Here is a 27,896-nt window from a genome sequence, read left to right as displayed (position 1 = left end):
TACGGCGGCACGAATATCGTCCGTCTGTTTTTTCTTTTTAACGGGCTAAACGCTTCCGAAAGTTGACACCTTTGCAAGCATGCAGTCGGAATCGGGTATAGTCCCCGACTTCGAGGTTGGAGAGGATTTCCAAGAGGAGCCAAAAACGTACTACGAACTGAAGAGTCAGCCCTTGAAAAACAGGTCAGTTCTTTCTGGGCTGTGGACAGTTATTTTTCCCACGCCGGGGCGGTTTTGGTGTTTAGGTGATAATTACGCTGCAGACTTTCTCTGTCGGGTCCTCTGCGTGTCCGGGGGGGGCTTCCTCCGGGGATGTTAGCGGAGCTGGTCCCGGCAGCACGGGGAACCTGGACCCGGGGGAATGAACTTGCCTCTCAGTCCTGACGGTTTATCCTGCTGGCATGAAGTTATGCAACACTTGGGTGTTGTCTTGTCAACATCAACTTTAAATATTAGCTCGTAGTGGAGCCGAAAGGTGAGAGTCCGGAGAGATGCTGCTCCGTCTGACTTTGTGTTGTCATTAAATGAAGATGGGCGGAGAGCTGGATTTAGGTGGATTCTCTATAAAAAAAAAACCTCCCTGTAAGGGGGTCTCTGCAGTTCCACAGGAGTGCAATCATGTATGTGATCTTGGTTTTAAGCTTCATGACAACATGGGAAAAGAAAAGAAAACCTGATGCAAACATTCCTTGAAGTGGTGAAACTGTGCAGGAAATCTGTTTACACCCACAATAAACCCAGCAAACTCATTAATAATTAGGATAAAATACAAAACACAAAGCAAACCTCTCTTAAATTAAAAAAACAAAATAAAAATGAACGTGTCATCCGAGGACATAAACAGAAACATTAAACCACTCTTATTAGAAATGTATTTCCAGCTCTGGCTCACTCTAAACAATCAACATTGGGCTGAGTCTGGTCTCCACAGTCTGATTTGACCTTTGAACTCTCTTCTGGAAGTCCCACACAACCGTCTTGATATCCCATGTGTCTGTTTGCATGCCGTTTTACTTCAAGATGCCTTTGATAAACGACTGGCTATTTGTCAATGGTGTTGAAGTTTTTTTAAGGATTTGTTTAAAGTGTGCTTTGTTGCCATCCTAACAACCATTTGACAATCGACACAACTCGCGCAATGAAATACATATATAAAAACATATTCTCCATCCCCTGTCTGTCTACCAATGCCTCTACACATCTCATAGTTAATAATACTTCTTTATTTCACCTAGAGGTGAATTCAGCAGGGGATATTTGTTGGATTCTACCATACTTGATGTCCGGTGTGTTTGGATGGGTGTCATACACTATGAATATATGATTTACGAATGGATCATCAGAGAATAAAGTTCGGATTTGAACAAAAATAGCAGTTTTTCTACCAATTGAACCAGCAGTTTTATATGCAAGAAATATATACCACATCTGGTGCAAAAATGCAAAAAGTTTCTCAAAATGTGACACTGCTTTTAAGGAAATGATAGCCTGGGGTCATGAGTGGACTGATGTGACATGCGCTTATCTCAAAACCTCAAACCAGTGATGCATTTTAATTTGGGTCGAGCTCCTCTCTTCTTTTTTTTTTTTTTAATTCTGGAAAAATTATATGACGTATTTCATTTATTATGAAACACCTTTATGTCGTGACATTACTGGGAAGTTATGAAACTCACCAGGGGCCTCGAAGATGAAGACGATGACGACTGCAGCTATTCCCAGAATGCCGTCTTTTTATTTTTGTTGTCTCTACACCTCTCCGTTCCGTAGTTTAGGACTAGGGCTACATGGCCTCATTGTCAGGGCGAGCCGTGCAGAAGACAGTGCGCCACTGTGTTCGGACAGAGGCTTTATTGCAAAAGTTTGCTGAACTCCTGATTCCCCCCGTGGTTCTTAATATTTTCTGGCAGATTCATAATTCTTCAACTTTTCTGTGTAATAGATTAAAACCCTAAACTTATGTTTATGGGGAGGACTAGTCAACCTTGGATAGGTCGGTCTAACCTCTAACCTACTTCTGCATTTTTCAAGCTAAATGTCTTCAATTTCTTCATTAGTGAAATGTCATTACACTGTCACACATACACGGGTTTAATCTGAGCCGTGTTGTGCTGCGCCGAGCAGCAGCAGCAGCAGCAGCAGCAGCTGATCACAGTACATTTCAGAGCTGCTTTTGGAATAAAATCTCAGATTCCTTTTTTTGTAATGTAATTTCCCCTCAGAATATGTGAAGTTGTCCAAGCAGTTGTTTTGATCGAAGGTGTCCCACTTCCTCTTCTCATCACATGACAATGACCCAGCACAACATTAGTCACGGAGGACTGTATTGTGAGGCGTTGTTGAGTAAAATGGATAAAATTAGTTCGATTGATTGTTGACGCGTGTGATGCCTCGCAAATGTTGCCCCAGCGAGTTCTAAATCTGAATTCCTGAGTGTGACAACATGATCAGCATCGCTTTCACAGGTCTATTTGTTTCCTTGCTCCCTCCGTATCGGTTTGACAGTGCAGGCAGACGACTGCAGATGACGTGCCAGACTTTTTGTGCCGAATATAGACGTGAGACAGTCGGTGAGACGAGTCGTCAATGCGGTGTAAATAAGCTGTTTAAATTTAGCGGTGGATGTGTTATAGCTGAAACTGTGAGTTTCATCGCACCCTCAGACAAACTTATACCGAAAGTCTGAAAAGCCGATAAGTTTGTGTCCATGTTTGTCAAAACTCTGCTATGAATATTCAAGTTTCACACAGCGGTGGCTGCTGTAGGGCTTACATGACATCATGCGGGAAAACAAATGGGAGCAAACAAAGCATAGATTAAACATACAATGATCTCACACGGTAAACAGCACTGGTCTGTATGTAAAATGCAGTATATGTTCCCATCCCAACTTTCTGAGATTAGCAGAGTTCTTCTTTCTTTCCTTGATAGAAACATGCTTATGAAATCGCTTTATTGAAATCGCTAATTTCATTCTTTAACAAATGAATGGACCAAAAAAATGCAAAAATATGATCCTAATTTGCTCGCATTTGTAAAACTATAAACATCTGAAGGAGCAATGTCGACCCACCAAACACCCATGGACTTTATATTCTCTCGGTGACCTTCTCTGATGAAAGATAAGCAATTGTGGTAATCTCTTTGATTGTGGCTTGAAATCTGTGGTCTTATTTATTAAATTGTTTTTCTTCAATCAATCAATTTCAGACATGTCAAAAACATACACAGAATACAGACACACTCTCTGGCCTGCCCAATATATGGAACTTCTTTCCTAGCGATTACTGATCATAAAGATCATCTTCCTGCAAAGCGTCATGATGACGGTTCCTTTCATTCAGGGTGGAATCTAAACCATGCAGGACACCATGCAGGACAGGTGCATCGCTAGTTTTCACCTCCTATGAGGATGAATCTGAAAAATGTTTGCTCAGCCTTCGTCTTTATGGCTAAAACAGTAAAACATAGCCTCACCTCTCTGTTAACCTGTATGCAGTTGCCGTGGCAACCCACGACACAACTGTAGAGGTGAGAGGATCACAGTGTCAGTAGTACAAGTGACTATTTATTTGCCATTGTATGTATTTTGGCTTCCACGTGTATAGTTCATGTGGCGGTCTTACAGTGCATCCACAGAGCTCTGGTATGAACACGACACCGTTTTCAGTGGTTTTTTTTTATTTTTTATGTGGACAGACACATTTCTTGATGTGTCTTTTTGTGTGCACGGAAAACTTTTTGTAAACGGAAATGTTCTTGCCCCCGTGTGGACTTGGACTAAGTACGACTGCTTCTAAGCTACTCCTTCTCACATCAATACAGTCAATGATAAATCAAACGCAATAAAAAGCTGTTTATCATCTGTTTGACAGCAACAACTGAACAAGGTGGGCGAGACCACTGGCTGGTATTGCCACCGAAACTTGGCTTGGAGCTGGAGATTTTATTGGGTTTCGAATTGCCACTAAAGTGCTACCACACAGCTGCCACACTAACTTCACGGCCTGCTCAGCTCCGGTGGACGGATTCACATGCCGTCTCCGTTTGCAGGACAACCGTGAACACAACAATACACACACTTCCTGCCTGTTGTGTAGTATTTAAAAAAATACCTGGGTGCTGCACTGAAGCCTTTTGGGGGGGGGGGGGGGGGGTCGTGCAAATCTAAGCAGTCTGTCTCTTCCTGTTTCACAAGCAAACACTTGGAATTCTACAGTGTAATTAGTCAATGAGTTAAATTCCCAATAGAGGGAGGATAATAACATTAGCAGATTAAATTACAAACGGTCCAAAATATCCCCCAAACAACCAAACGCTTCATGGACTTATCCAGCGCTGAAATGCTGATGTTTTCAGTCCTTGGATTTACTGGCTGAAGGCGGATTGTAAACTTTTGAATTGCCCTATACTGTCACTATCACCATACAGGTGTGTGAGAGAAAACCTACGGTGGCCCTGAAGTTTAAAGGAAAAGCCCTTTTTGGTTTGTCTTTTCGGTCTCTGGGGAGCTCAACTGCCCACTGTAAACACAGAAGAGCTCATTTCAGGTTTAAAAGTACCATAACAACACTTGCGTCTAAACCTACTGGGCTTTATAAAGAAATAGAGAATAAGAGAATGGAAGTAGCACGACTGCTTTTATTGACGACTGAATGGGACTGAAAAAGATGAGGACTTTGATCTGAAAGTGAGATTGCATAAAATAATTCATATATTTGTGTTTTGTCGCAGACTGTCCATAAGCTTGTGTCAACATTAGAGCTGAGGATGAACATTAGAGGATGAAGACACATCGTATAAAACGTGTTTACTACGCCTGAAGGAAGTCAAAGCAATGTGCCAGTGATGGAGAGCTGCGTCAGAAGTTGGGGGTTATTAAAGTTGGTGTCCAGAGCAGCTTGTTCCCTTGGGCTGTCCCAGGCAGGGATGCCAGAGAGGCCGAGGAGTCTGAAATCGTGATCTAAGAAGGAACGTCGGGGCTAAATGACACAGACAGGTGTTGTGGCCAAAGTAATATAGAGTCAGAACGACTCGTCCTGCAGTGGGGATCTCTTTGCTCCGTGTGTCCACCTCTTCTCTGGCTCACTGAAGAGCATGTCTGCTCTCCATTTCCTCATTTGGAAATCCTCACAAACTACATTTTGTAAAATTTTGTTTTGCAGTTCTAATTCTGCTGACCTGTGATCTTTGTCTGCCTCTGTTGGTGAGCAGTGGGAACTGCAACAACAAAAGCGTTAAAGCCACTGACATGTTCATTTTGGTAATTTTGGTAAACATTTCTAAGGGACAAACTTTGAATTTATCAAAGCAAATCATCACAAACCTGAAGCTGATAGCAATGAAGAAGTCCCACATCTGCATGGAAAAACATCTTCTAAAGATGAGCAGCTCAGAAATCAAACGTGTTAATAGTTTGTTTTTCTTCCTTCAGTTTTTTTTTATTTAGAGTGAAAATGCCGACACAGTCATATTCTGCAGCTATGAATCATTCCCGGAGTTCCTTTAGGATTTGGAAGAATGTGTTGATAGTTCATTATTGTCACCCCGAAGGAAAAACAATGTGGGGAAAGGGAAAGCAGTTCTGTCGTGTTTGTAGGACATTGTCACTCAGAGGAGCTTAAGAGCTTCATGCATTCATTCATCTGACTGGAGAAAAGTCGATAAAATCTTCCCAAATGTCCTTGGATGCTCTTTATTCTCCCCGTCCAAACACAGAGTGAGGAGGAGCGCAGGAGTGAGTGCAAGCTGTCCTTCGTAAAGACAAGCAAGGGGAATTTTGAAGGGCTCCGTGCCTAATTACATAAATGAGACCTGGCAACTTGGAGTTATCCTAACCACTTCAGACTTCCTGGAAATACCACGTGATGAATCTGATTATCTTTTTGGATCGCTTTAACAGCTCACCCTGTTTTGTTGTACTATGACATCGGATGCTGGGAATCCCGAGGCGAACAGAGATCTTACAGCACGAGAGTTGCGAGTCAGTTATGTTAACGTTTGAATTAGATCGAGTTTTTGAAACAGTATTAGTTTTGTTTGCCCTCGTTGACGAAAACAGTGAGTGTGTTTTGTGGTCGAGGAGCATCGAGTCAAAAGGTTGTTTGGGAAGAAAGTTGAATGCATCGTTTGCGAGAGGAGGATATGCTGAAGAGACGCCAGCTTTGGAGTCAGAAAGTGTTTTGACTTCTATTTATCCATCTATTCATCTGTTTATTTTTTCTATATATCTATTGTTGATTCTGCACAGGTTTTTCTTCACTGTACACAAATATTGTGCAGTAATGTACATTTAAATGTGCTGAGCAAATAGAGACTTTACTTGTTCACTCGCTCCTGTACGGTTTATATTTCTTGCCTGCATGTAAACATTATTTTTCACAATGTTTTTCTTCACTTTTACCTGAAAAACCTGCATGATTAATGCGTTTTGAATAGAATGCAGATACTTTCTATTATTGCCGATCAGCCTTCGAGGGATCGGCTCCGGGGAATAGCGCCAGCTGTGTTTGATCAGGAGGGGGGTCCGGCTCGATCGATGCACTGTCATGTAAGGTCATAATCGCTGAGTTGTACTCCAGCAGAGAGAATATGTAGTCAGCCAGGAGGGCAGCGCCTGCAGAGAGAGAGAGAGAGAGAGAAGTTTATGTGATGGCGTTTCTTGTCTGATATATAATTTGAGATTTCTCCTGTTCAAGGTCAAGGTGACTCTATTTATACCCCCGAGGTAGGTCTGTTGTAGGGTAGCAGGAGAGGATTTCTGCAAAAATACAGACTTTTAAAAAGACCGGACGAACACAGAGGAAGAAACAGTAGCAGGAACTCAAAGACGGGAGCAGCTGCTCATAGCAGAGACTTAAAGGCAGATTAAGAGTACGCGTCGAAAGCCCATCAAAATACCAATATGAAATGTGTTAAGAGCTTCTGGTGATTAAAAGCACAGTAAAAATACAAGGAACATATTAAGATGCCAAAATTAAGAAGCATAAAAAGAATAATTCCAGTGATAAATGCAAGCTGGGCCATCAAGAGAGAAGAAAATAAACTGCTAAATAACAGTGTCGTAGATTTAAAAAAAAAAAAAGCAGCAGCAGAGAAAAAGCTGCTGTAGCGTAGTCTTAGTTCTCGGGAGTATAAATCTCCAGATTTCAGATTCTGAAACTTACTGGCGAACCGCTGCAACCGTATAGTACAGGGACTGTTGCCAACCCGGGTTGCCAGGTCTGGCAAAAGGAGACGTTGCAAACGCCACACAGAAAGGTCTGGAATTAACCCAGGGATTCATGAATTGAATCTGAACTGACCGTGCTTGAAATGCTTTCAGACGATTGCTTGGAACTAATTTCTATATAATTTTAGTTTATCAGAATATCTTCCTCTTAAATCAGCGTTTCATGGTTCCACATTTTCTCACTGTCTACCAGCATTAGACAAAATCAGCCACACGGAAATACTTCTGCACAGTAAAATTCAAACATTTGAATAAAGAAAAATTATGAAAACTTTAGGATTTGAGGGAGATCTGAATGCTTTCACGTCTGCAGAACTATCAAATAACTTCAGTGCCCTAAAGAGAAACAGATATTCTTTGACGACAGTGACATTTAGATAATTAAAGGCTTTCACAGAACAGTGAGTGCCGCTTGGTTGCAGGCCGTCCACTCGACACATGCCCACACACGTCTTGAACTGAAACAGTATCTGTGCTGATGGACGGGGTGTTTCCAGGGGGCTCGTCTCCTCTCCTCCCTGCTCCTCTGCTCTGCTTCGCTGTTGCCCTGGACGGGGCCGGTCCTCTGCCGGGGACTCTGTGTAGCGATTGGAGATTCCAGGCCGGGCCCTGGAGCCTCCCCCCTCTGACACACTTTCAGCGCTGCACCACCAGCATGACTTTCACTGCTCTCCAAGGGCGGGTGGTGCACCTTCAGGAAAAAACAAACAAACATGGAGGCCATAGGAGTGCAAGTGTACAGACCCTGCTCATTTGACTGCTTGTGAGTATGGCACCTCAGCAGTTCTGATGTTGTTTCCATGCATCGGGGCGTAGTTTACGAGTCTCTGTGTGTGTGTACACTGTACTGTACGTACATATGAAGGGCAGCATGCCCACAGCTACATGTGACAAGTGCATACAGCCATCGCTTGAGAAGGTTTTCTTGTGAGCATTTTGTTTTGAATAGTGTCAACTATGTAAGAGCTCAGATCAGAAATCAGAGATTTTATTGCAAATTATTTGATTTATAAAGACTTTGATGCATTTTTTAAAGAATTACACACAATCTTGATATGAAGTTGATGGAAGAAAATTAAAGCTTATTTCTATCTTGTACATTAGATGAAAAATTTCCACTAAGTGAAACAGATAATGTCCCTTTAGATTTGTATTTGTATTTTGCCCTTAGAGGCTTTTGTTGTTCCACCTCTGTCCAATAGGCAGCGCTGTTCTTTGATCCCAACAGGGGGCATTAGCTGTCAAACCGGGAGGCAGCTTTTTATGACGTCTCATCATATATACTCAGTCCATGCAGTGTTTTGCAGCTCAAGATAAAAGCTCAGTTGCACCTCTGATCAGTGTTGTCGCTTCTGTTTGTATGAATGCAAAGCTTCCCCGCGGCGTTTGTTGCTGTCCGTCAGTCGATCCTGAAGCCCTGCGTCAAAGACTCAGCTCTGATTGTTTGACTAATGTTAGAGTATGATCGAGGAGCACCGCCAGCACAGTCAGAAGAATCATGAGTTGGGTGGGTGGAGCTCTGCAAGACTGTACAGCCATTGTTTTTTGGGATCATTTTTTTTTCTCCTCCCTTTTTGAGATACACATAAACATGAGAGGAGGTGTACACACACACACACACACACACACACACACACACACACACACACACACACACACACACACACACACACACACACACACACACACACACACACACACACACGAATGAAAGAAAAATTGGAAGAAAAAAAAAAAAGGAGGACAATAGAGCTTTTTATGAGTTTCTGTGGTCCGTGGAGCCAGCAGTCAAAAGATAGAAACAGAGAGCAAGAGAGAGAGAGAGAGGGGCTCAGAGGTTGAGCTGTGCTTTGTAGAAAGGTTTGTGGTCAATCATGCACAAAACACACACACAACTCAATCTGATAATCAAGATTATATTAAATAAAATCATGAGGTGCGGGGCAAGTCTTTATAGATCTCAACTGAAAAACGCTCAGTAACCTGATTAGGCTTCAAACTCTTGGAGTTAATATTGCAAACATTCTGCCAATTATTTGATATATTTGAAAGATAAATAGGAAGTATTTTGACCATTTTGGTAGAGGCAGATGGTGATTATTAAATAGACATTAAAATGACGTGTTTTGCACAGACTAAGCCATAAATGATTCATCATCCCATAATTCAAATAGAAAAACTGTGTAAAACATTATTATTACTGTCACATTTGTACCAGCGCTGGTAGCTTGACTGAGATCACACTGAATTTCTGGATGCATGATTGAGAGAGAGAAAAAAAAATGCTGACACTTCTAAAGCGTTTACTTTCTTTAATGCTATTTAACATATTCCAGCTGCTAAAATGATAAAACTCGTGTTTCCAACACTGTAGCCTTGTAACTTCCAGCATCCTCCGGTAGGCATGCTGACATTATCATTTAGCTCAGAGCCTCTCTGCGTATAAGTATAGCCTCTCATAGCTACGAGCACGGCTGCTGTTGGTCTGTCTTTTCTTTTTAAAGGTCACTCAAGCGACTTACAGGTCGATAAACTTTCAGCATTTACTCAAAGGACAGCATTGTATCTATGTCGCTTTTTGGCTTCACAAAGCTGTGGTTTGTTTTCTCTCTCTCTCTCTCTGTTTATTTCTTTCTTTTTTTTATTTTGCTATGATTGTGCAGTTTTACACATTAAAATAAGCCAAACATGTTGTCCATCAGGGTGAAATTATAAAAAAAAAAAAATAATAAGACTTTAGGGATTCACATCCTCTTAACACATTCCAAAAAAACCAATGATATGCTTACATGCTGTCAGTCACAATAGAAATCAGGCCGTGCTGGTTCAATCCAGAACAAAATATGACTCCACAATGATTGATGATTCATTGACTATTAAAGATATATAGTAACACAGTTGACCTTATTTTGTTCCTTGAGACGAGTCTGTATCTGTGATTTCTGTCACTCTACGGCTTTTAATGAGACAGAGACTCACTGGTATATCTTGTCTTGTGTCTTGTCTTGAGCTGTCACACCTTCGGGTTGTTGTGTTTGAGGTGTTGACAAATGTGTTTTCGCTAGAAATGCTTGTTGGGAGTGCGAAAATGTTTTAATCAGAAGATTGAACTCCCACAATGGGGGGGGGGGGGGGGGGGGGGGGGAGTAGTGACAAGGCGCCAGTCATCAATTCAACCACAATTAGGCAAATTGTGTTGATAATTAATGCTTAATCTTTCTATCTATCTATCTATCTATCTATCTATCTATCTATCTATCTATCTATCTATCTATCTATCTATATATCCAGTTGTTTTCCCTATCATTGTTGTGATAAGGTCACTTATGTTGGAAAATAATCAAATAGTCACATTTTAGAATTCATATTTGGTCTAGTTGTGGTTATTTTAATGTCTATTATTTAAATAAGTTAAATTAAAAAAAAAAAAAAGTGCCCTTTTTTTTCTCAATAGTTTCAAATCCATTAACTTTTAACTGGAGGCAGAAAGAAAAGGAAATGAAATTAGTGATCTTGGGATTGAAACGCCGAAGTAGATTAGAAGAAGAAAGAAAAATCAAAGCCCCCTGCTTTGGCAGTGGAAATAAGGACTTTTAATATTAGATTCCGTGGGGGTTTTTTTTTTGGTTTGTTTTTTTGGGGGGGATGAAAGAGAAACAAAATCAGCCAAAGTCTCCCAGATGAAGGAATTATGCATATGAGCTCTAAACTTGTACAAAAACAAATGACGCTGGAAAAAAGGAAAAAAAATCTGTCTGATGGAGAGAGCTAAAGTGCTACAGTACAGAACAAGTTAAAAAACGATTTCCTCTCTGTTTTGTGTCAGTCGTTGGCTATCCAAAATGAACTGATTGATTGATTCAATAAGGATCTATTAAAATTGTAACGTCACTTCGTTTGACTTCAGACACACTGGTCGTGAAATCCGGTTCTGTGTGATATCTGGTGCAGGGTCCAGTGGGTGTGGTATCAGACAATGAGATTATATGCTGTGCTGGGGGGAGAATTATGGTATGTTGAGGGCTCGACACCCACCGAACACGCTGCAGACCGAGGCTGTGTTTGACTCCGCGGGCTAATTAGTGCGATTACTGCACAGCTGGATTGGCCAGACATTTTACCGAGTCTTATCAAAAGGATCACTCACTCGACGAAGGCTTCGTCCCGACAACTTCTGCTTCAGCAGAGTCTCTCTATTTTAGGCCGGCAGGACTGTCTGGGGAGGAGGCGTCTAAATTTACGAGTGGGAAAACTGAAGCGGCCTTTTTTGTGAAAAATGTTCCTCTTTCTGTTTAGTTTAATCTGAAGGACTGTGTGAGTTAACATATATGCCTTTCTGATGCTGCAGTACAGATATTATTTAGTTTTATAATTTGTTTCCTAAGCGCTATTCAGATGGACTTTTCAGAATAAATTTGGACATTTCATTTCATCACTTTTTTCTCAGATGCTCTATGTGAACTTCCCTTTATAAAATGTCTTTGTGTGGAAAACTGAGCAGGGATGATCAGTTGCAGATCTTAAGAATTATTTTATATCCAAGACATACTCATGTTGCATCAACTTGCAATTACGTTACTCAAAATATTTATGTTGTAGTCAGGTCTGCCGTCAATTTATCCATCTTTTACAAACAATTTACCCATAAATAACAGGCAGGGTACGCACAAGATGATAGTGGCTCAACTTGATCCTCTGTCTAGTCCAGAGGTCTAAATTTTTATTGAATACGTGAACGGTATCTGGATACATTATTTTCAGTGGCACGAAAATTGTTTCGTAATATCTGATAATAGCGTTTCGATTTTAAGTTTCAAACTGGGCTGACCGTTGGTGTGTAAGGGTGAAGGTGAACAATTGTGTAAACCTGCGTTGACGCAGCTAAAATGCGCCATATAAGTAAAGTCCATTTTTCATTTTCCTAGTCACGCAAGGGATAACGTGCACACCTCCGGGCAGACTAAAGTCAAAAACTCGCCACAGAGCACCTGATGAAAACCCACACAGGCACAGGGGGGAACATGCAAACTCAGACTGAGCGAGAGTGGTCGCTACTGTACCAGCCTGGCCAGGATCCAGTGAACTGGACACAAAAAAGCCCTTGACAGGCTACTGGGAGGAGGAAATGCTGTTAATGTACGGCTATATCTTCTGTCTATCAAGGAAAATTCAGATTTTGACCGACGAATGTGACGTAATTACAGATTATGGAAATACAAAATTGTGATAACTTTTGTATATGAATTTTCCTGAAATAATCACGTAATATGAACCATAGGTAATTTGATTAAACACCAATCTAATTAAAACAACATGTATCCACTCCTATCTGATTCAATTGGCCCTCTCTGATTGGAACAAGGATTGGATTGAAACGGGTGGTGTAACAGTGTTTATGAGCCAATCACAGTCCATTTAAGCAGCAGGTTGAATTGTTTCCCACCTTCTGAGCTTTGCATCCATGTCTGTTACATAACGTCAGCAAGTGGTCACACGCAAAAGAAAAAGCGCTCCATTGTCGTGTCTCCATCAGACTCGTCATGGAATTGATCCACGGACTGAATTGGGTGGTGAGCATGAACCATAAAGCTTGAAACAGGCAGACAGCAACACAGCTGTCTAGAACAGCATGAACCAGCAGAAGCTATCGGGGGGGGGGGGGGGGGGGGGGTGAACATAAAAAGAACACTAATAAAACAAGACTGAATAAAGAGCATAACAGTATTTCTTAAAGGATTTCCTTCTATTCCTTGGTAGGTCCCTCTATGTTTTGACAGTCACAGACCAAGAAACAGCAAATCCCTCAGTAAATTATTGAAGTTACAGGTTGTCAAAATAGATTATCCAATCAATGAAACAAGTAATTGTTGCAGAATTACGATTTTCCTTTTGATCTCTGCCCCTTCAGTCGTACTTTCACCATGTTCACTTTGTTATCCATCTTCTACCTTCTTGACTAATCTCCCTCCTCTTGTCTCTTTTGCTTGACCTCTCCTTCACCCGGTCGAACTTTCGCTGCCCCCTCCATGTTATCACTCGGCCCCTTTTGCCTCTTTTCACCTCACCTTTCTAATCGGCCCTCTGTTTTCTTCTCCCTCTCCCCCTCCCTTGTCTCTGCTCATTCATCTGGCATCTCCAGCGGCCCGTCGGACCAGCACAGCTCCTCCAAGCCCCCGCTGAGCTCCTCGGCCATGACATCACGCATCCTGCTGCGGCAGCAGCTGATGCGGGAGCAGCTTCAGGAGCAGGAGAGGCGGGAGCAGCAGAGGCAGCAGGCCTCTCAGTACCCACAAACCACTGCTGCACAGACCGCGGCCATCAATGTCAACGCCCCAGCCACTTTGCCACCTGCTGCACAGGTGCCGATGGAGGTGCTGAAGGTAAGTGTTGGGTTTTGTTTTTCCGTTTTTTATTTATTGGAGCATGTGGAAGAGGCGTGCACACGGCAGCGTGTGCGAGTAGCAGGCTGTTGGAGCCATTAGAGTATCTGTATAAAGTTTCCACCTCTGGAGGTGGAAGCTCTATGTGTCATTGTTGCAGTCTGAGTGGTCCAGCTGTATTTATAGATTTTATTGACTCGTGTGCAGACAGTCAGGCAATCGTGGTGCTACTATGACTGTGTGTGTATGTGTGTGTGTGTGTGCATGCGTGTGTGTGTGTTTGTGTGTGTGTGTGTGCGTGTGTGTAAAAAAAAAAAAAAAAACACAGGAGTGAGTGAAGTGTGCTAAAATGCGTATATGCGGATTATCTTTCCTGAGAGAATTCCTCTTTAATGCATGCTGTGCTTCCAGCCATTTGGATTTAGCCATCTTTAATCCTATTTGCTCAGCTACATTCACATCTTTTCATAGCTTTGATTCCCTGGCAGTCCGAGGGACAGGAGACTGTTAAGATTTTCTGTACGAGTAGACACCGCTGTGTTTGAGAGTTTATCTTTAACAGAGCAGTTTGGTAAGTTTTCCCCTTTGTTTCCTACATGTATTTGCATAGAAGTAGTTATATTGATGAAATAGTAGAAGAAGTGTTTGGGGCTGTGTTGCGTAAAGGTGTGTGTGTGTGCTGATTTGAGACCGTGGTGTGGGTTTTTCTTTTAAATCAACATTTTGCTGTGGGAAAAGTTTGGTGTGTTGTTTTGGTCTGAAAGGTTGAGGTATTTATTTTGCTCTTTGTGTCGGTGATTTCTTTGAAAATTGTGTTTTTACGAGGGTATGAAGCTGCTACGTTGCTAAGTTAGTAATGATGATTCATGCCTGTCCACACTTTACGTTCACATATAACTAACAGATTTAAACATTAGAAAACATTCATTTTTGTTGATGATTTCGATTTGCCTTGAAGTATTTTTGGCAGCGGTTCCAGATTTGAGTCTTTAGGAAGTTATGAATATGTTAAGATGCAAGAAATCAATTGTTTTCAAAATGATTGAATGTTCTGTAACATTAAAAAAAAAGAACAGCAGTTCCTTAATAATGGCTTTGATGGAGATGGTTAAAAACATGCCATGTCTCAGAAGGTTGATGTTGCTGCTTGTTGCTGTATAAAGCATGGTGTCGATCACACACCCGTTCTCACAGAAGACAAGAAGCTTCGATTTGTTTGCGTTGACATTTTACCGTGCAATCTCAGATTGAGTGTAGTCAACGAACGCTTGGCATACCGCATGCTATTTAGCAATCTCCATTGACTTGAACCCACCCACAACACTTTTGCAGATTTCATGGTTACTTGCTCAGCCGCACTTTCATCACTCTGGATGTGTGTGGCATGGGCCAGCAGCGAAGGACAAATACAGTGTATCCACTGAAAACATTACCCCTCTCATTTAGCATAAACATTACTAACTCGCCGTAATCTTTCAGCTCTTTGAGAGGTTTAGGATCCCCCCACCGCACCCCCCACCCCCCCGAGCCCCTCACCCCGTGTACAATGCATCAAGTTGGAGTAATTTCTCTGCTTTGGCGAGAGCTTACAGACATTCTTCATTGACTGAAGTCCTCAAATGAAAAGGCCGTTCCAGCTTGGCGCTGTTGAGCTGGGTTAACCTGCTCCCCTGTCTGTGGGTAGATTAGCAGCAGTCCACAAAAAGCTCAGGGGTACCAGGCAGAGCTGCTGGACCTCAAAAAGTGCAAACATTAAGCTCAGATGAGTTTATCTAAAGACTGATTGGACCCTTAATTAACCAAGTGACCTCTGACCTTCTTGGGAATAAGTATGGGATCAGTTTAGGGATCAAGACAAAGGCGAGCACAGCCTTACCACACACCGAACGCTAATTCAGTGAAGAATGCTCGTAATTAGCCCCCGCTCCTTTCATTCCATGGCATATTTTAGAGGGAAAAAAAACACTGCTTTGAAATTTGTGTAGGATAACTTCCTAAAAGGGTTAAATTATGATTTCTAGATTTTTAATTTTTTTTTTTTTTCAAAGGCTCTGCGGTGCCACCAAAAGAACAAAGTAGTCGTCGACCCTGTACAAAATGTACATTTTTGGGGGATTATACAATCTGTGTAGCTTGTGACCGACATGCAACAGTAAGTGCACAGATAATGATGACTGGGGACCACAAGTTAAGTCATTTCACTGCACCTGTCTACTCCGCCGTGAAACTGGACATTTATACCATTGTATTTAGTGCAAAACCTGTGCTGTCAACAGTGTGTTTATTTTGACTCTTGGGCTCAACATTTGTCAAAACCCTCAGCTTTCAGGACTTTATCATTGGTTTTCTGACCTTCAGAGTTGCACCTCATGGGAGCTTCTTGAGAACTCATGCCGATTTCAGCCAAATGGTGAGACTTTTATGACGCGAGTAATTTGTTTGGAGTGTGCATGCTCCCGTGACACGAGGAGCAGAAGACCACAGGCTGGTCTGATGTCGCAGCGCAACATTAGCATCACAGTTGTTGTCTGCGTGTCCTGCCGAGTTTGTTAGCCGCTTAGCAGTGAGACAAAGTGGCCTATTCTTCTCGCCTGCATAGCAAACGGGGGCAGTCTTGTTAACGTATCCTGGCAGGACCATCATTGAATGCCTGTAGCATGCAAGTCAGAAAAGATACAGCTGTGTGCTTGTCATCCTGTCCTCTCTCTTAGTACAGCACGACGCTTTGTGCTCGTTGCTGCTGAGTGTTTCTGACTCTTTTGGGCTTGTGTTGCTGACGCCCTCGGGCCCGTCGACGGCTTAAAAAAACGAGCGGATAAACAACAAGCCGCCCTGTTCGCTGTACATGTGTGTCCACTCTCTTAAAAACACGACAAAGAAAAGGACCCTTTTCACCTTCGAAAAACAGATAATCCGTCACGCTCACAATCGTCTCAAACAACAAACGCAGCAGTATGATATTGAGAAAAAGGTCGGGACGTTCCTACCCGACGTCCGCGGCCCTGGAGGGGCTCCGATGAACTCACTCAGAGCTGTGAGATCATCTAATTATGTGTGACAATTTTTCAAACTCCTTGAGGACAAAACATGCTGTTGAATGCGTTCGAGCTCATTTTGAATCAGGCCAATTGCAGCTGTCAAAACACATTTTCAATAAAGCTGAAAAGAGATAGATAGATACATTAGTCCGAATTCATGTTTGCTTCCAAAAATGTCAGTTATACAATTAAATTTGTGTCAAACACACCAAATTCTCACATTTCAGCCCCATCCTGTTGAAAACCCCCATCCCTTGTTACTCTATCTCAATAACTTGCACAACCATAGTGTTTCCTTCAATTTAGCATCATTAGGAAATGCACAAGTTACAAAATATAGTTTCCGGGCAATTAATAGTGGTTTCTTCCCGATGTGATTGCTATATTCTTGCCAAAATGTCAGAACAGTCAGGTTTATGAAAAAAGGACTTTCTATTTTAGGACAATAAAGTAAAATAGTTGCACAGTTAAGAATGAGGTGCTCAGATTGAAAACTGAATATCTTGCTTTCATCGATAAGCTTCCACACATTCAGTTCACTCACATCATAGATACAATGAGATGTGAGTGAACTGAATGTGTGGAAGTTTATCACATCTCAGATACAATGAGAAATGCTGCAAAGCATCACGACTAAGAAGATTTAACAAGGTCGTGTTTGTCCTGTTTGATCGTTCTTCTGACTTTAACCCTTCATGGGGCAAACAACCAGAGTCACTTTCAACTTATTGATATAAGTTAATAATTATAGAACTCATCGCTTTTCTGATTTAAAGCATTTTTAGCAGCACATTACTTCCATGTAGTTTTTATGGAAGAACAGCATGATTGCGGAAGCTCTTTGAATTTAAGCCATTTTATTTAGGTATTTGTCAAATATTATGCCATTTTGGTTAGTTTGTCCTTAAATTTGGTTAAAAACATATAAACGACATCTAGTTTTGCTTTTTTAGACTCTGAAATATCACAAATATTACACTCTTTAACCACTTCCAAATGTGGTGTATGTTTGTATCCCACTCATGCATATTTCACACACCATGGATCAGATTGGAATCTGTTTGACGTCATACACTGAAAAAAAAATACATCTGAGATGTAAATTTAACTTAATTGAATCTGTGAAATCAACAATAACAATTCAAGTTAGTATCTTTACACAGATATACAGTATATCTAGTACTGAAATCAAAATATATTTTATCAAAATACAAGACACTGGTTTTTTTTTTATTAAATTTTTTGGGGTACTTAAATAAAAAGCAATCGTGTTGTCAATGTCTGTATTTCAAAACACCAAATACCCATAAGCCATCAGCGTTCCCAAACACCACAGACCGATAGAATGAAGACAATACAAATACAACACAAAGAGTCGGGGGATCTTGCTGTATTAGTGGAAGATAGACAACAAACAATCTGTCAGATATACACTCAGATGGATCTGATGATTTACATTCTTTACATTAGAATTTCCATACTTCTGTATGTGCTGCATTCACATTAACAAAAACAAAAATAATATTTTGCAAATATCGTAATATTATAATGAAGGCAAAATAACTACATTTTTGTAGGGCAATGCCCTCGAGCACTGGTGTCCAATATAAAAAAAAGTTCAAACTTGGCCCACAAAGGCTCTTTTATCACCCGCGCGATGACACTGAAAAATGTACGAATTACAAAGAAAACGTCACTGAAATGTCTTGAAAAGTAACTGCTGTTTCTAATTGATTCACAGGATTTTAATAAGAGCACATGAGACAAGAGAGAGGGATGCTGCATTGAAAGGCACTTATACTGTGGGAGTTTTTGTGCTGTGCACAGTATATTTTAGCTGAGATGTCTTAAAAATAAGCATTTCAGGCATCAGTAGTCCAATGCTACATCCTGCTCTCCTGAACATAACAGTGTTTTGTATCCTCCCGTATTATCTAATGAGACATGATGTGAACCTGAAAGTCCTGAAATCAAATTCCAGAGAAACTGGTGCGAGTGGTGAAACTTTCAGATTGGACATGCTTTCTCTGACCTCCAGAGACCCAGCGCACGGTGATCAGCTCACAGCAGCAGCAGCCCTGATCGCCTTTTTGTCTGCCGCAGAAAATCTGTTCCCCCCGCGCAGTGACGGAGGCACGAAGAAAACACCTCAAGTGCGGGATTGCAGACGGCAATGTCAAACCGACCAGACAAAGATTTACCTTGTCCGACAAGCTAATGTGAATCATTGGGCTTCGATAGAGGGGGAAAAATTAGATGACTTAAACGGTGTGGTTCTGATTAGCGGCTGGGCAGAAATGATCAATTGAACGAGAGCTTGTAGTTTTCACAGAACAAAATGTACGATTAAATAATTGGTGCTCAAATGTCTTTTTTCTGCTGATGGTGTGAAATCAGACAAAATCATGTGCTTATAGGGTTTTTATATTCAGTCCGAACTGAGAAGAATTTCATAGTCTGCTGAATATGAATCAGAATTTATTTGAGTTTCCCTTTCTATTGTTTCTGAGCGTTTTAGTTACAATCATCAATATATCGTTTGAATTACAACCTGCACGTTTTCTGAATGGATGTTTTCCTATTAGTTCAGACAATCACTTAAAGCTAGATCAAAATTGATCTGTTTTCCTAATTAATAGTCGGTTAATAACAGCAAATATACGGCAGCATTTTAGATCCGATATCATACTGATTATAATAAAACCTGAACAAATGTTCACAGTTTGTTTACACATCATTTGTGTGTTTGTTTTGCAGGTAAAATGGGTCACTCACTTAGAGGTCGGATTTATCCATGAGGATTAGGTCTCTAAACACTTTGTGTAACGTTTATCAAATATTTAAGTTTTAATTAATGTTAAGAGGAGTTTAGCCTTTACCAATGATAGAGTAACGGTCATTATCCTCAAATTATCATCAGCGAGTGTAATGAGAGCGTACGTCATGTTTACTTGGTGTTTTTCCACTCCTGCCTAAAGACTGATAATCTGCAGATTTAACCCAGTGAAAGAGCCTAGTAAAGGATCAATGTTTCACTTTGCTTGCAAAAAAAAAAAAAAAGAAAGAAAAAAAGTGGTACAAATAGGATTTATAGTGTTTTGTCTCACCATTTATAGAACTAAAGCTCATGTTTTGTGACTTCCTGTTTCTTTAAAAGTTATATTTAGAAACTGACGGTGATCATACAGCCGGCTGCATGGCTAGATATTCAAAAGATGGGGATAATGTGTGAATGTGATATGCCTGAATGCATGCTGCGCATCTATGTATATGCTTCCAGTTAGTTCTGTGTGGGGCACGTGTTTGGAGATAGCATGATACATGTAGTGGTAATTTTGATGCGCCTGAACAATCTAATTTAAGAAATCCAGAGGGTTTTTAAAGATTTCTTTTAAGGCATTAATGCCGATTTTTGGCCAATTGAATGCTTTTCAAGAGACTTTGCTCTTCATAAATGGAGCCTAATTGTGTTTATCCACTGATTTGAAAGTCTTAAATTCTGCTGTGGGGTTGAAATTTGACACAAGGATTTGGGTGAGTGTCCTATAAAGGGTTAAACAAGCGGCTAAAAACAGAAGTGTTGAGAAATACACATTGTCGTTTGTAAACTTGATAATTTGTGATGGTCAAGAGGGAATAAGTGTATTTTTAAAAGCTCAAAAACAAAAGTAACATTAGAATAGAGCATTTTGCGCACTTCTTGAAAGATGTCTGGAGGGGGAATCTTTAAATCCCAGAACAAGAACAAAGTGAAGACTAAACGAAGCCATTAGTGACCAGCACTAATGAATGAATGTCATTCTCTTGCCCAAAGCATGATGTTGTTCCTCTTAATCAGCCATTCACATGCTGTAAAGACAATTACCCTCAGTGCCGGCAGCACTACAACCGTGTGATGACAGCTTGCAGCCCAAGGTGATGGCAGTCATACCTGTGGGATATAAAATGTGTTAATGCAGCTCACATGAGTTTACCCAATGTAGGAAACAATGACACTGTATTTGGACGTGGAAAAAAGGGGGAGCGTGTGTTCCGGCAAGGAGAATAAAAGACAGTGACAATGAAGCATACTGTACGTCTTCTGGATTTTGATTTAGTTCATCTTTATCACCAGTTTTACCTCCATTGTCATTGTGATGTTTTATCTTGTTGAATTTTTTTTCTCCAAATTTTTCATCTTTAAAGTGTTTTTAATCCAATATATGACTCATTTTAATAGTCATTCTTGGAGTGTATTTAAATGTTGTTGTTTTTTTTAAATATTGTGTTGTATTTGCAGCTGTTGCTCTCACTTTGTATTACTACTTACGAGTTGGATAGTTTAGGTTTATTTCATTCATTGTAAAAACAAACATTTTCAAATTCGTGAATGAAAGGGAGCAAAAGTAAGATTTAACCCATTAATCTTATCACCCCTGCCCATCGTACTTTCAGTTTTAGTGCAGCACAGAAACGCTGATCGATCAACCCTCGCTGTGATTTATCAGCGGGGCCGTTTCAACGCGTGTGACCGTGAACCTTCAGACGCAGCGTCAGAATCAACTTTTGCGGCCGTTAAGGCCCCCTGCGCGTCGTGAATGCTGTTTCATTTCATCTGCAGACTGAAAAGGTTTTCTTATAGCGAAAACATCAGAGGTAGCTAAGAGTTCACGGCATGAGCCCCGGAGGACCGGGGAAGTCACATGGTCGCGGAACAAATACATACATTTAAATCAGCGACGTAGCTGAGGCGGCTATTCGTCGGTTTGGAGACGCTGCGTGGCGTTTTCCTTTTCTTCATCACCTCGATTAAAATGTCGTCGTAGAGGAATGGGGAGCTGAGAGGCAAACGAGGAGTAAACGGCCTTTGTATGGGGCTGAGCTGGGAACACAAGCTCCCACATGGGTTAAAGAAAAGTTGGATGGGGCAAAGTAACAGCCCCGGGGGCAAGTCTCTGAAAAAAAGAAGATGTGGCCTCGTAAAACAAAGAGTGCAACTGTTCGTGCCACATCCTGACATCAAGTGATACACCATAGAGGAGTAAATACAGATTTTACATAAAACAACACAAATTTGAAAAGGCTCATTGTGTTTACAGAGATTCACTGACATGCATAACTAATTACTTTTCTTGCCTCTTAAAAGATGAGCTGGATGTGTCTGTCCTCAGACTTCCAGGCTTTTAGTCCTCTGGTGCGAGCGGCTCAGGAGCAGCACTGAACAGTTGAGACAGAAACTTGAGCACACGGAGGTTTTTTTTTTTATAAATTTTTTGGGAAAGGAAAATGATGCTGGAGATGCTTGGATACCCGCCTTATGAGGTACGTTTAAAAGGAAGTCGTGCATTTTCACATGCGGACGTAACGGCAGAGATCCAGTTAAATTGATACTGACTGTAACGTGGGCATGTCCTTCTCTCTCTCTTTTTTTTTTTTTTTTTAACCCTAAGTATTTAAGTCACTGAATTTGCATGATTGCAATTAAGATTATAATAAAATGCGACATTGTTTTAATAGACTTGATTTGAGCAGCTCGGCTTTATTCAGGTTTTTTTCTCTGAAGTTTGTTTATCTGTCTGTGGGATCATTGATCCTGTGTGGGAGAATAATGATTCGCACAAGTCAAAGGTTTCCATGAATTTCTTTTTCCCCCTTGAAATAAGTGGACTTATACTGTGAATTGTAGAGAAGGTGGAAGTTGTCGCGCTGACGGGAAATTATGTGGGTGATGTTTACTTCTGAGGCTCTTTGAGGTAACGGCTCCTGACAGCGTTTCAAAGGAAAAATGCATAATGCATCGCGGGACTTGAAGTCTGCGCTGGGCTCATTTTAAAATTATAGTCAGTTCTGTACAATACAAGAGGCAGGCGGGAGCTTTATTTAGAGTTATTATACTCTAATAAAAGAAATATATATATAACTTGAAGTGAACTTCCTTTTCTCAGTAAGATTTTTTTTTTTTTTCAAGTATGACGAAGATGCGTATTTATATTCCCTTTCTTTCAAACAAGGAGCATTTCTGCTCACCCTCTACTGTAACACACCCACTTCTCTGTCATTTAAAGACTTAATCTTTTCTGCTCTGCCCTCCGCCAAAAGGTCCAGACTCACTTGGAAAACCCGACTAAATACCACATCCAGCGCTCCCAGCAGCAGCAGGTGAAGCGGTACCTGGGGAAGCTCGGGTCTCAGGCGTTGAGTTTGCCCTGCCCCAACAACCAGTCCTCTGACCACGGGGGCATGCCGCCAGGGCCGGGCAACAGCGCCCCCAACAGCCCTATGGCCTTACTGACCCTGAACTCTAACTGCGAGAAAGAGGTGAGCTCTCGTTCAGTGCAGGTTTCTGTGTGCTCTTTGCTTTGCTCATGAAATACATTTTTTTTAAAAATATATATATATAAAAAACCATTTCTATTTCAGATGGATGATGTCATTGATGACATTATTAGTCTGGAGTCCAGTTACAGTGATGACATCCTCGGCCTGATGGATCCCGGACTTCAGATGGGAAACACGGTATGTGTCTGTGCGTGTGCGTCCAGCCGCTTGTCTCTTCGAAGACGTCACCCAAATGACTGTGTTTTCATTTTGTGTGTTTCGGCGCAAAAACAGTCATTAGTCTTCATTAGTCCCTCTAAGCTACAGTTATGTGACTCTCGGCTCTGCAGTCAGGCAGATCAACTCCAGACAAACACTCTATACGTACTTTTGACAGTTCTTTTATTTTGACGGATCCTCGCTATAACGGGTAAATTCGAAGGTAACCTTTGCTCACTGGGTGTAATAGGGCTGTCGTATGTCACCACCCTGCTCATTGTGTTTGTGTGGAGATGCCGATTAGCATCCACATGGGACAGGAGGGGGTGTGATTCGTTCTCAGCAGCATCTTCTCCCGTGTGCCCCCCCCCCCCCCCCCTCCCAGGGACCTGTGCCAGCTAACCTCATGGACATGTATGGCAATCAGGGGATGTCCCAGCAAGGTCTGCCCATCAGCAACTCCTGCCCCGCCAACCTGCCCAACATCAAAAGGGAATACTCCGGTAAGCGTTCTGTCTTCACGTCACAATAAATGTGGGAATTAATCAGATTCTAACGAGTGAGTTTCCACTCTCCGGGCTTCATGTGTCTCTGAGTATCTTATTTTGGTCCCATTTTGTATCTTTCTAATGTTGAAATCCTTCTTCGTCACATAGTTTCACAATCCCCGGCCATCATGCATATGCTGGACAAGTCTGGATCCTGTGGCAAATTTGACGACTATCAGAGGCCCGAAGGTTTCCCCGTGGGTACGTTATTCAGTTTCAGCGTGTTAGAAAACAGCTGCTGTGCCTCTTTTTCTTTTTTTTTATATTTTTTTCTAATCCTCGCTCCATGCTGTTGATTAGGGTGAGTAACCAAAATGTGTTGTTTCAGAAGCTGAGGTAAGGGCGCTGGCGAAAGAGAGGCAGAAAAAAGACAACCACAACCTGAGTGAGTTTGACTTGCTTCATAACAGAGGCTGAATACTTGTGTTTGGATTCCCAGAGTTTCTGTGAGAGATTCTGCAAGATCATTTATTCGTTTCCTTTTCTGTCTTTCTTCCGCAGTCGAGAGACGAAGGCGGTTTAACATCAATGATCGAATTAAGGAGCTCGGCACTTTAATTCCAAAGTCCAACGACCCGTAAGTGACCTGTTATATCTATAAGCGACACAGAAGAAGGAGGAGAAAAAAACCCAAACATTAAAAGGTTCCCTAAAAAACAAGACGTTTTCCTCTTAACGACTGAGGCAAAACAGACGGGATGAATAGAACTGCAGTTTAAGTTAATGAGGAGAAACTCTTGTTCTGTGTTCTTTCATAATGGGAAAAAAAAAAATCGATGAAAAAGTTGAGCTGATGATGATATAAAGTCAGTATTTTTTTCAAAAGTTGCTGTTTTTTTTGGGGGGGGGGGGGGGGGGGGGGGTAGAATTCCCTCTTTGTCTCAGTATCTCTCCGTTGTGGCTATTCAAGGAAACCGACTGAGGGAATGTTGTACCAAACATGTTGTAACATCTGAAGCGGCTCCCTGTTGAATCCTCATTTTATCTCCAGCTGAACTTTAGAGTACATTCCTCCTGATTTTATCTCGCCCTTTCAGATGGCATGTGAGAATTAGTTTTTCACAGCCCTTAAAAAAAACAAAAAAAAAACGGCGAATCTGTCCAATTATGAGACGTTTCTGTGTTCGGCTCACTGAGCAGTAATGAACTGTGACTGCAATATCGCACTTTAGAGGTTATTATCATATTGGCTTTTTTTTTTTTTTTTTTTTAAACGCGTTAAAGCTGTGACCTTTGACCTTGTTTGTAGTTCTGGATCCCAGCAGCCTCTTCTGTTGTGTCTATTCAGCCATGCTTGTTTTTGCTCAACCCCAGCTGGGTTCTACTACACACACACACACACACACACACACACACACACACACACACACACACACACACACACACACACACACACACACACACACACACACACACACACACACACACACACACACACACACACACACACACACACACACACACACTTTCGGCAGCATTGCAATAACCTCTATATATCCTTTTCCTGCCGACTCTAAACTTCGCTGGAGCAGCCCGACCCCCACTATAGTCTAACCCTTAAAACACGTCTTGTGACTAAAAATGGAACGACAAGCCGATTTAGTTTTCTGTCCACATGAAAGACACACTCTTATGACGTCAGTTTGTACTCCTCTTCAGATCCCTGCAGCAGTCATATAGTCGGGCCCCGTCTTTGTGATCCCTTTCCAGTGACTCTCAGGCTAAACACTGAAGATGGGATTGTGTCACTGCCTCTACGTCACGTCCACTGTCCTCCGGCCCGGGCTGCGCAAAAGGCACCGTGTCTCTGCACGGACGTTCGTGTTCTTTTCCATAGTTTCTTTGGAAAATTTGGAAATTATAACTCCGGGCCGACGCTTCCTCTGAATTGACATCACTGATGATGTTCAACCTCAGCAGGTGGACATGGACAAAGTCGCCAGTCTGTCATAGGACAAACAGTCAATCACAGTCTCATTCATACCGACGGTCACAAATCAGCCTCAGACACTATAAATACTTTAAAACATTTGAGAACGTACATCCAAATCTCCATGTTCAGGATGCTGACTTTAGTTTGTCGACCTCTTAAAGCCGGTAGACACATACACACAATTACGCTAAACAGAAACATACGTTTCAGGGATGTATATAGATAACTGCACCCTGTGTGAAAACAAACATGCATGAAGTGTGTTCCACATACGCACAAAGTCCCGCCTCTGAGTTTAGTTGTATCCAGGAGAGCCTCCCTGCTTCCGAAGCCTGCGCGAACCTTTGACAGGAAACGACACATAACTGTGGGAAAGTTTGATAATAACATTTTCCTATTAAGTCTAACACAGATTAGTTTTCCTCTCACAAAGCCTGCCCGTGTAACACTTTTGTTTCTTCAGGGTCATCTTCAGGACCAGCTTGTGGCCTTGGTTAATAATGCATGCATTCTCTTCAAGCATTTATTTCTGCCACAGAACTCACATCTGTGGCCTCTGCAGCGGCTCCGCTCATCATTATCTCCCATCCACTCTTTTCTTTTAGGACTCCGCGTGCGTAAATGACATTCACTGAAGTAACTCAGATTCACTGGCGGTTTTGCTTTTGATGTCCAGGAAAATCACAACGTCAGATTTCGGTGGAGTGCAGATATAATAACTGGTGATCTGAGCAAAACTTTAAAGCCGTCCTCTGTGGGTTTTTTTCAGAGACATGCGCTGGAACAAAGGCACCATCCTCAAGGCGTCAGTGGACTACATCCGGAAACTGCAGCGAGAGCAGCAGAGGGCCAAAGAGCTGGAGAGTCGTCAGAAGAAGCTGGAGCACGCCAACAGACACCTGATGCTGAGAATACAGGTGACAACTGAGAAATACTTTATTAATCCCAGATATTAGTAATCACTGTGGATTATTAGTGTGTTGTGCAACTGTCTAAGTGTCTGTGTGTGTCTGTGTGTGTGTGTGTGTGTGTGTGTGTGTGTGTGTGTGTGTCCTGCAGGAACTGGAGATGCAGGCCCGGGCTCACGGCCTGGCCATCACTTCCTCGGCGCTCTGCTCCGCCGAGCTCGCCGCGCGGGCCATCAAGCAGGAGCCCCCCCTGGAGGACTGTCACCCGGACCTGTACACACTCCACCCGCACCACCAACACCACCCGGCCTGCACCCCCGAGCCGCCCGGCACGCTGGAGCTCAGCGAGGGCCACTCCAACTTCTCCGAGGGCCACTACGGCGCCCACGGCAGGCCAGGCTCCAAACTCAACGACATCCTCATGGAGGACACCTTATCGCCGGTGAGGGGGGGCGACCCCCTGCTCTCGTCCGTGTCCCCGGACGCCTCGAAGGACAGCAGCCGCAAGAGCAGCGTCAGCATGGATGAGAATGAGCAGGGTTGTTAGCACCCCCTACTGGAGGACGCCTTACCTGCATCTTCACCCCAGAGGCTTTTTTTTTTATTGTTGTTTATATATATATATATATATTTTTTTTTTTTTGTCTCTTTACCACCACCACCTCCACCACCACCACCTGCGTTTACATGTATTGAATCTTTTATATCCATGTGTTTATTTCTCGTGTTTATGTCTTTTCAAGCTCTCGAACCTTGATTTCAAGGACTGATTTTTAAGTGTCTTTGCTTTAATCAATACTCTGATGACAATGAGTTACAGAAATAGACGTTTTTTTTCCATTTCAAAAAAAAAAAAAAGTGCATTTATCTTTTGCATAGCGGCTCGATTATGTTATTTTCTATTGATTCCAAAGAATCTAGGGAAATTCTAAATCATGGTCAGAAATGTAGATATTCTGTGGTGAGATGAAGACTGTTTTTAAATCACTAGCAATAATAGAAGAAGAAGAAACAAAACTCTATTTATTACGATAGTGCTTTACACTCTTTGTGTCTTTGATTGAACTTGAACGTGCCAATGCCTTATGAAGATGTGTCCACATCGTCGTTGTATTGCTATGCACATGTTTTGGCTGTTGGCTGAGTCGGCGTCAGTCTTCCAGTTGGACTTTCTCGCTCGACAAACATGAATCATTTGTAGATTTGATCTTATTTATGTATCGATGTAAACAGAACTTTATGTACACATTCCCCTCCAAAGGAATTTATAGCAAGTCGTTCAAAAACCCCAAACGTTAAGAAAAAAAAAAAAAAAGCACATTTATTAATCTTAAAGATGACG

At 41.8% G+C, this 27,896-nt stretch overlaps 1 protein-coding gene across 1 annotated transcript; it reads left to right on the top strand.

Annotated features, from left to right (window-relative positions):
- mitfb (melanocyte inducing transcription factor b) lies at positions 1-27,101 on the top strand (the record flags this gene model as incomplete). Its single annotated transcript, XM_080468979.1, has 9 exons — positions 1-183; positions 13,371-13,611; positions 22,728-22,946; positions 23,049-23,144; positions 23,551-23,668; positions 24,042-24,098; positions 24,215-24,290; positions 26,416-26,563; positions 26,706-27,101. The coding sequence occupies exons 1-9, from the start codon at positions 80-82 to the stop codon at positions 27,099-27,101; spliced, it is 1,455 nt and encodes a 484-aa protein (XP_080325105.1). The 5' UTR covers positions 1-79.
- Between the last annotated feature and the right edge of the window lie 795 nt (positions 27,102-27,896).

Source organism: Lipophrys pholis (genome assembly GCF_963383615.2).
Source record: "Lipophrys pholis genome assembly, chromosome: 8".
NCBI classification, from domain to species: Eukaryota; Metazoa; Chordata; class Actinopteri; order Blenniiformes; family Blenniidae; genus Lipophrys; species Lipophrys pholis.
The sequence above is the reverse complement of the archived record's forward strand: the minus strand, read 5'-3'. Positions and strand labels throughout refer to the sequence as shown.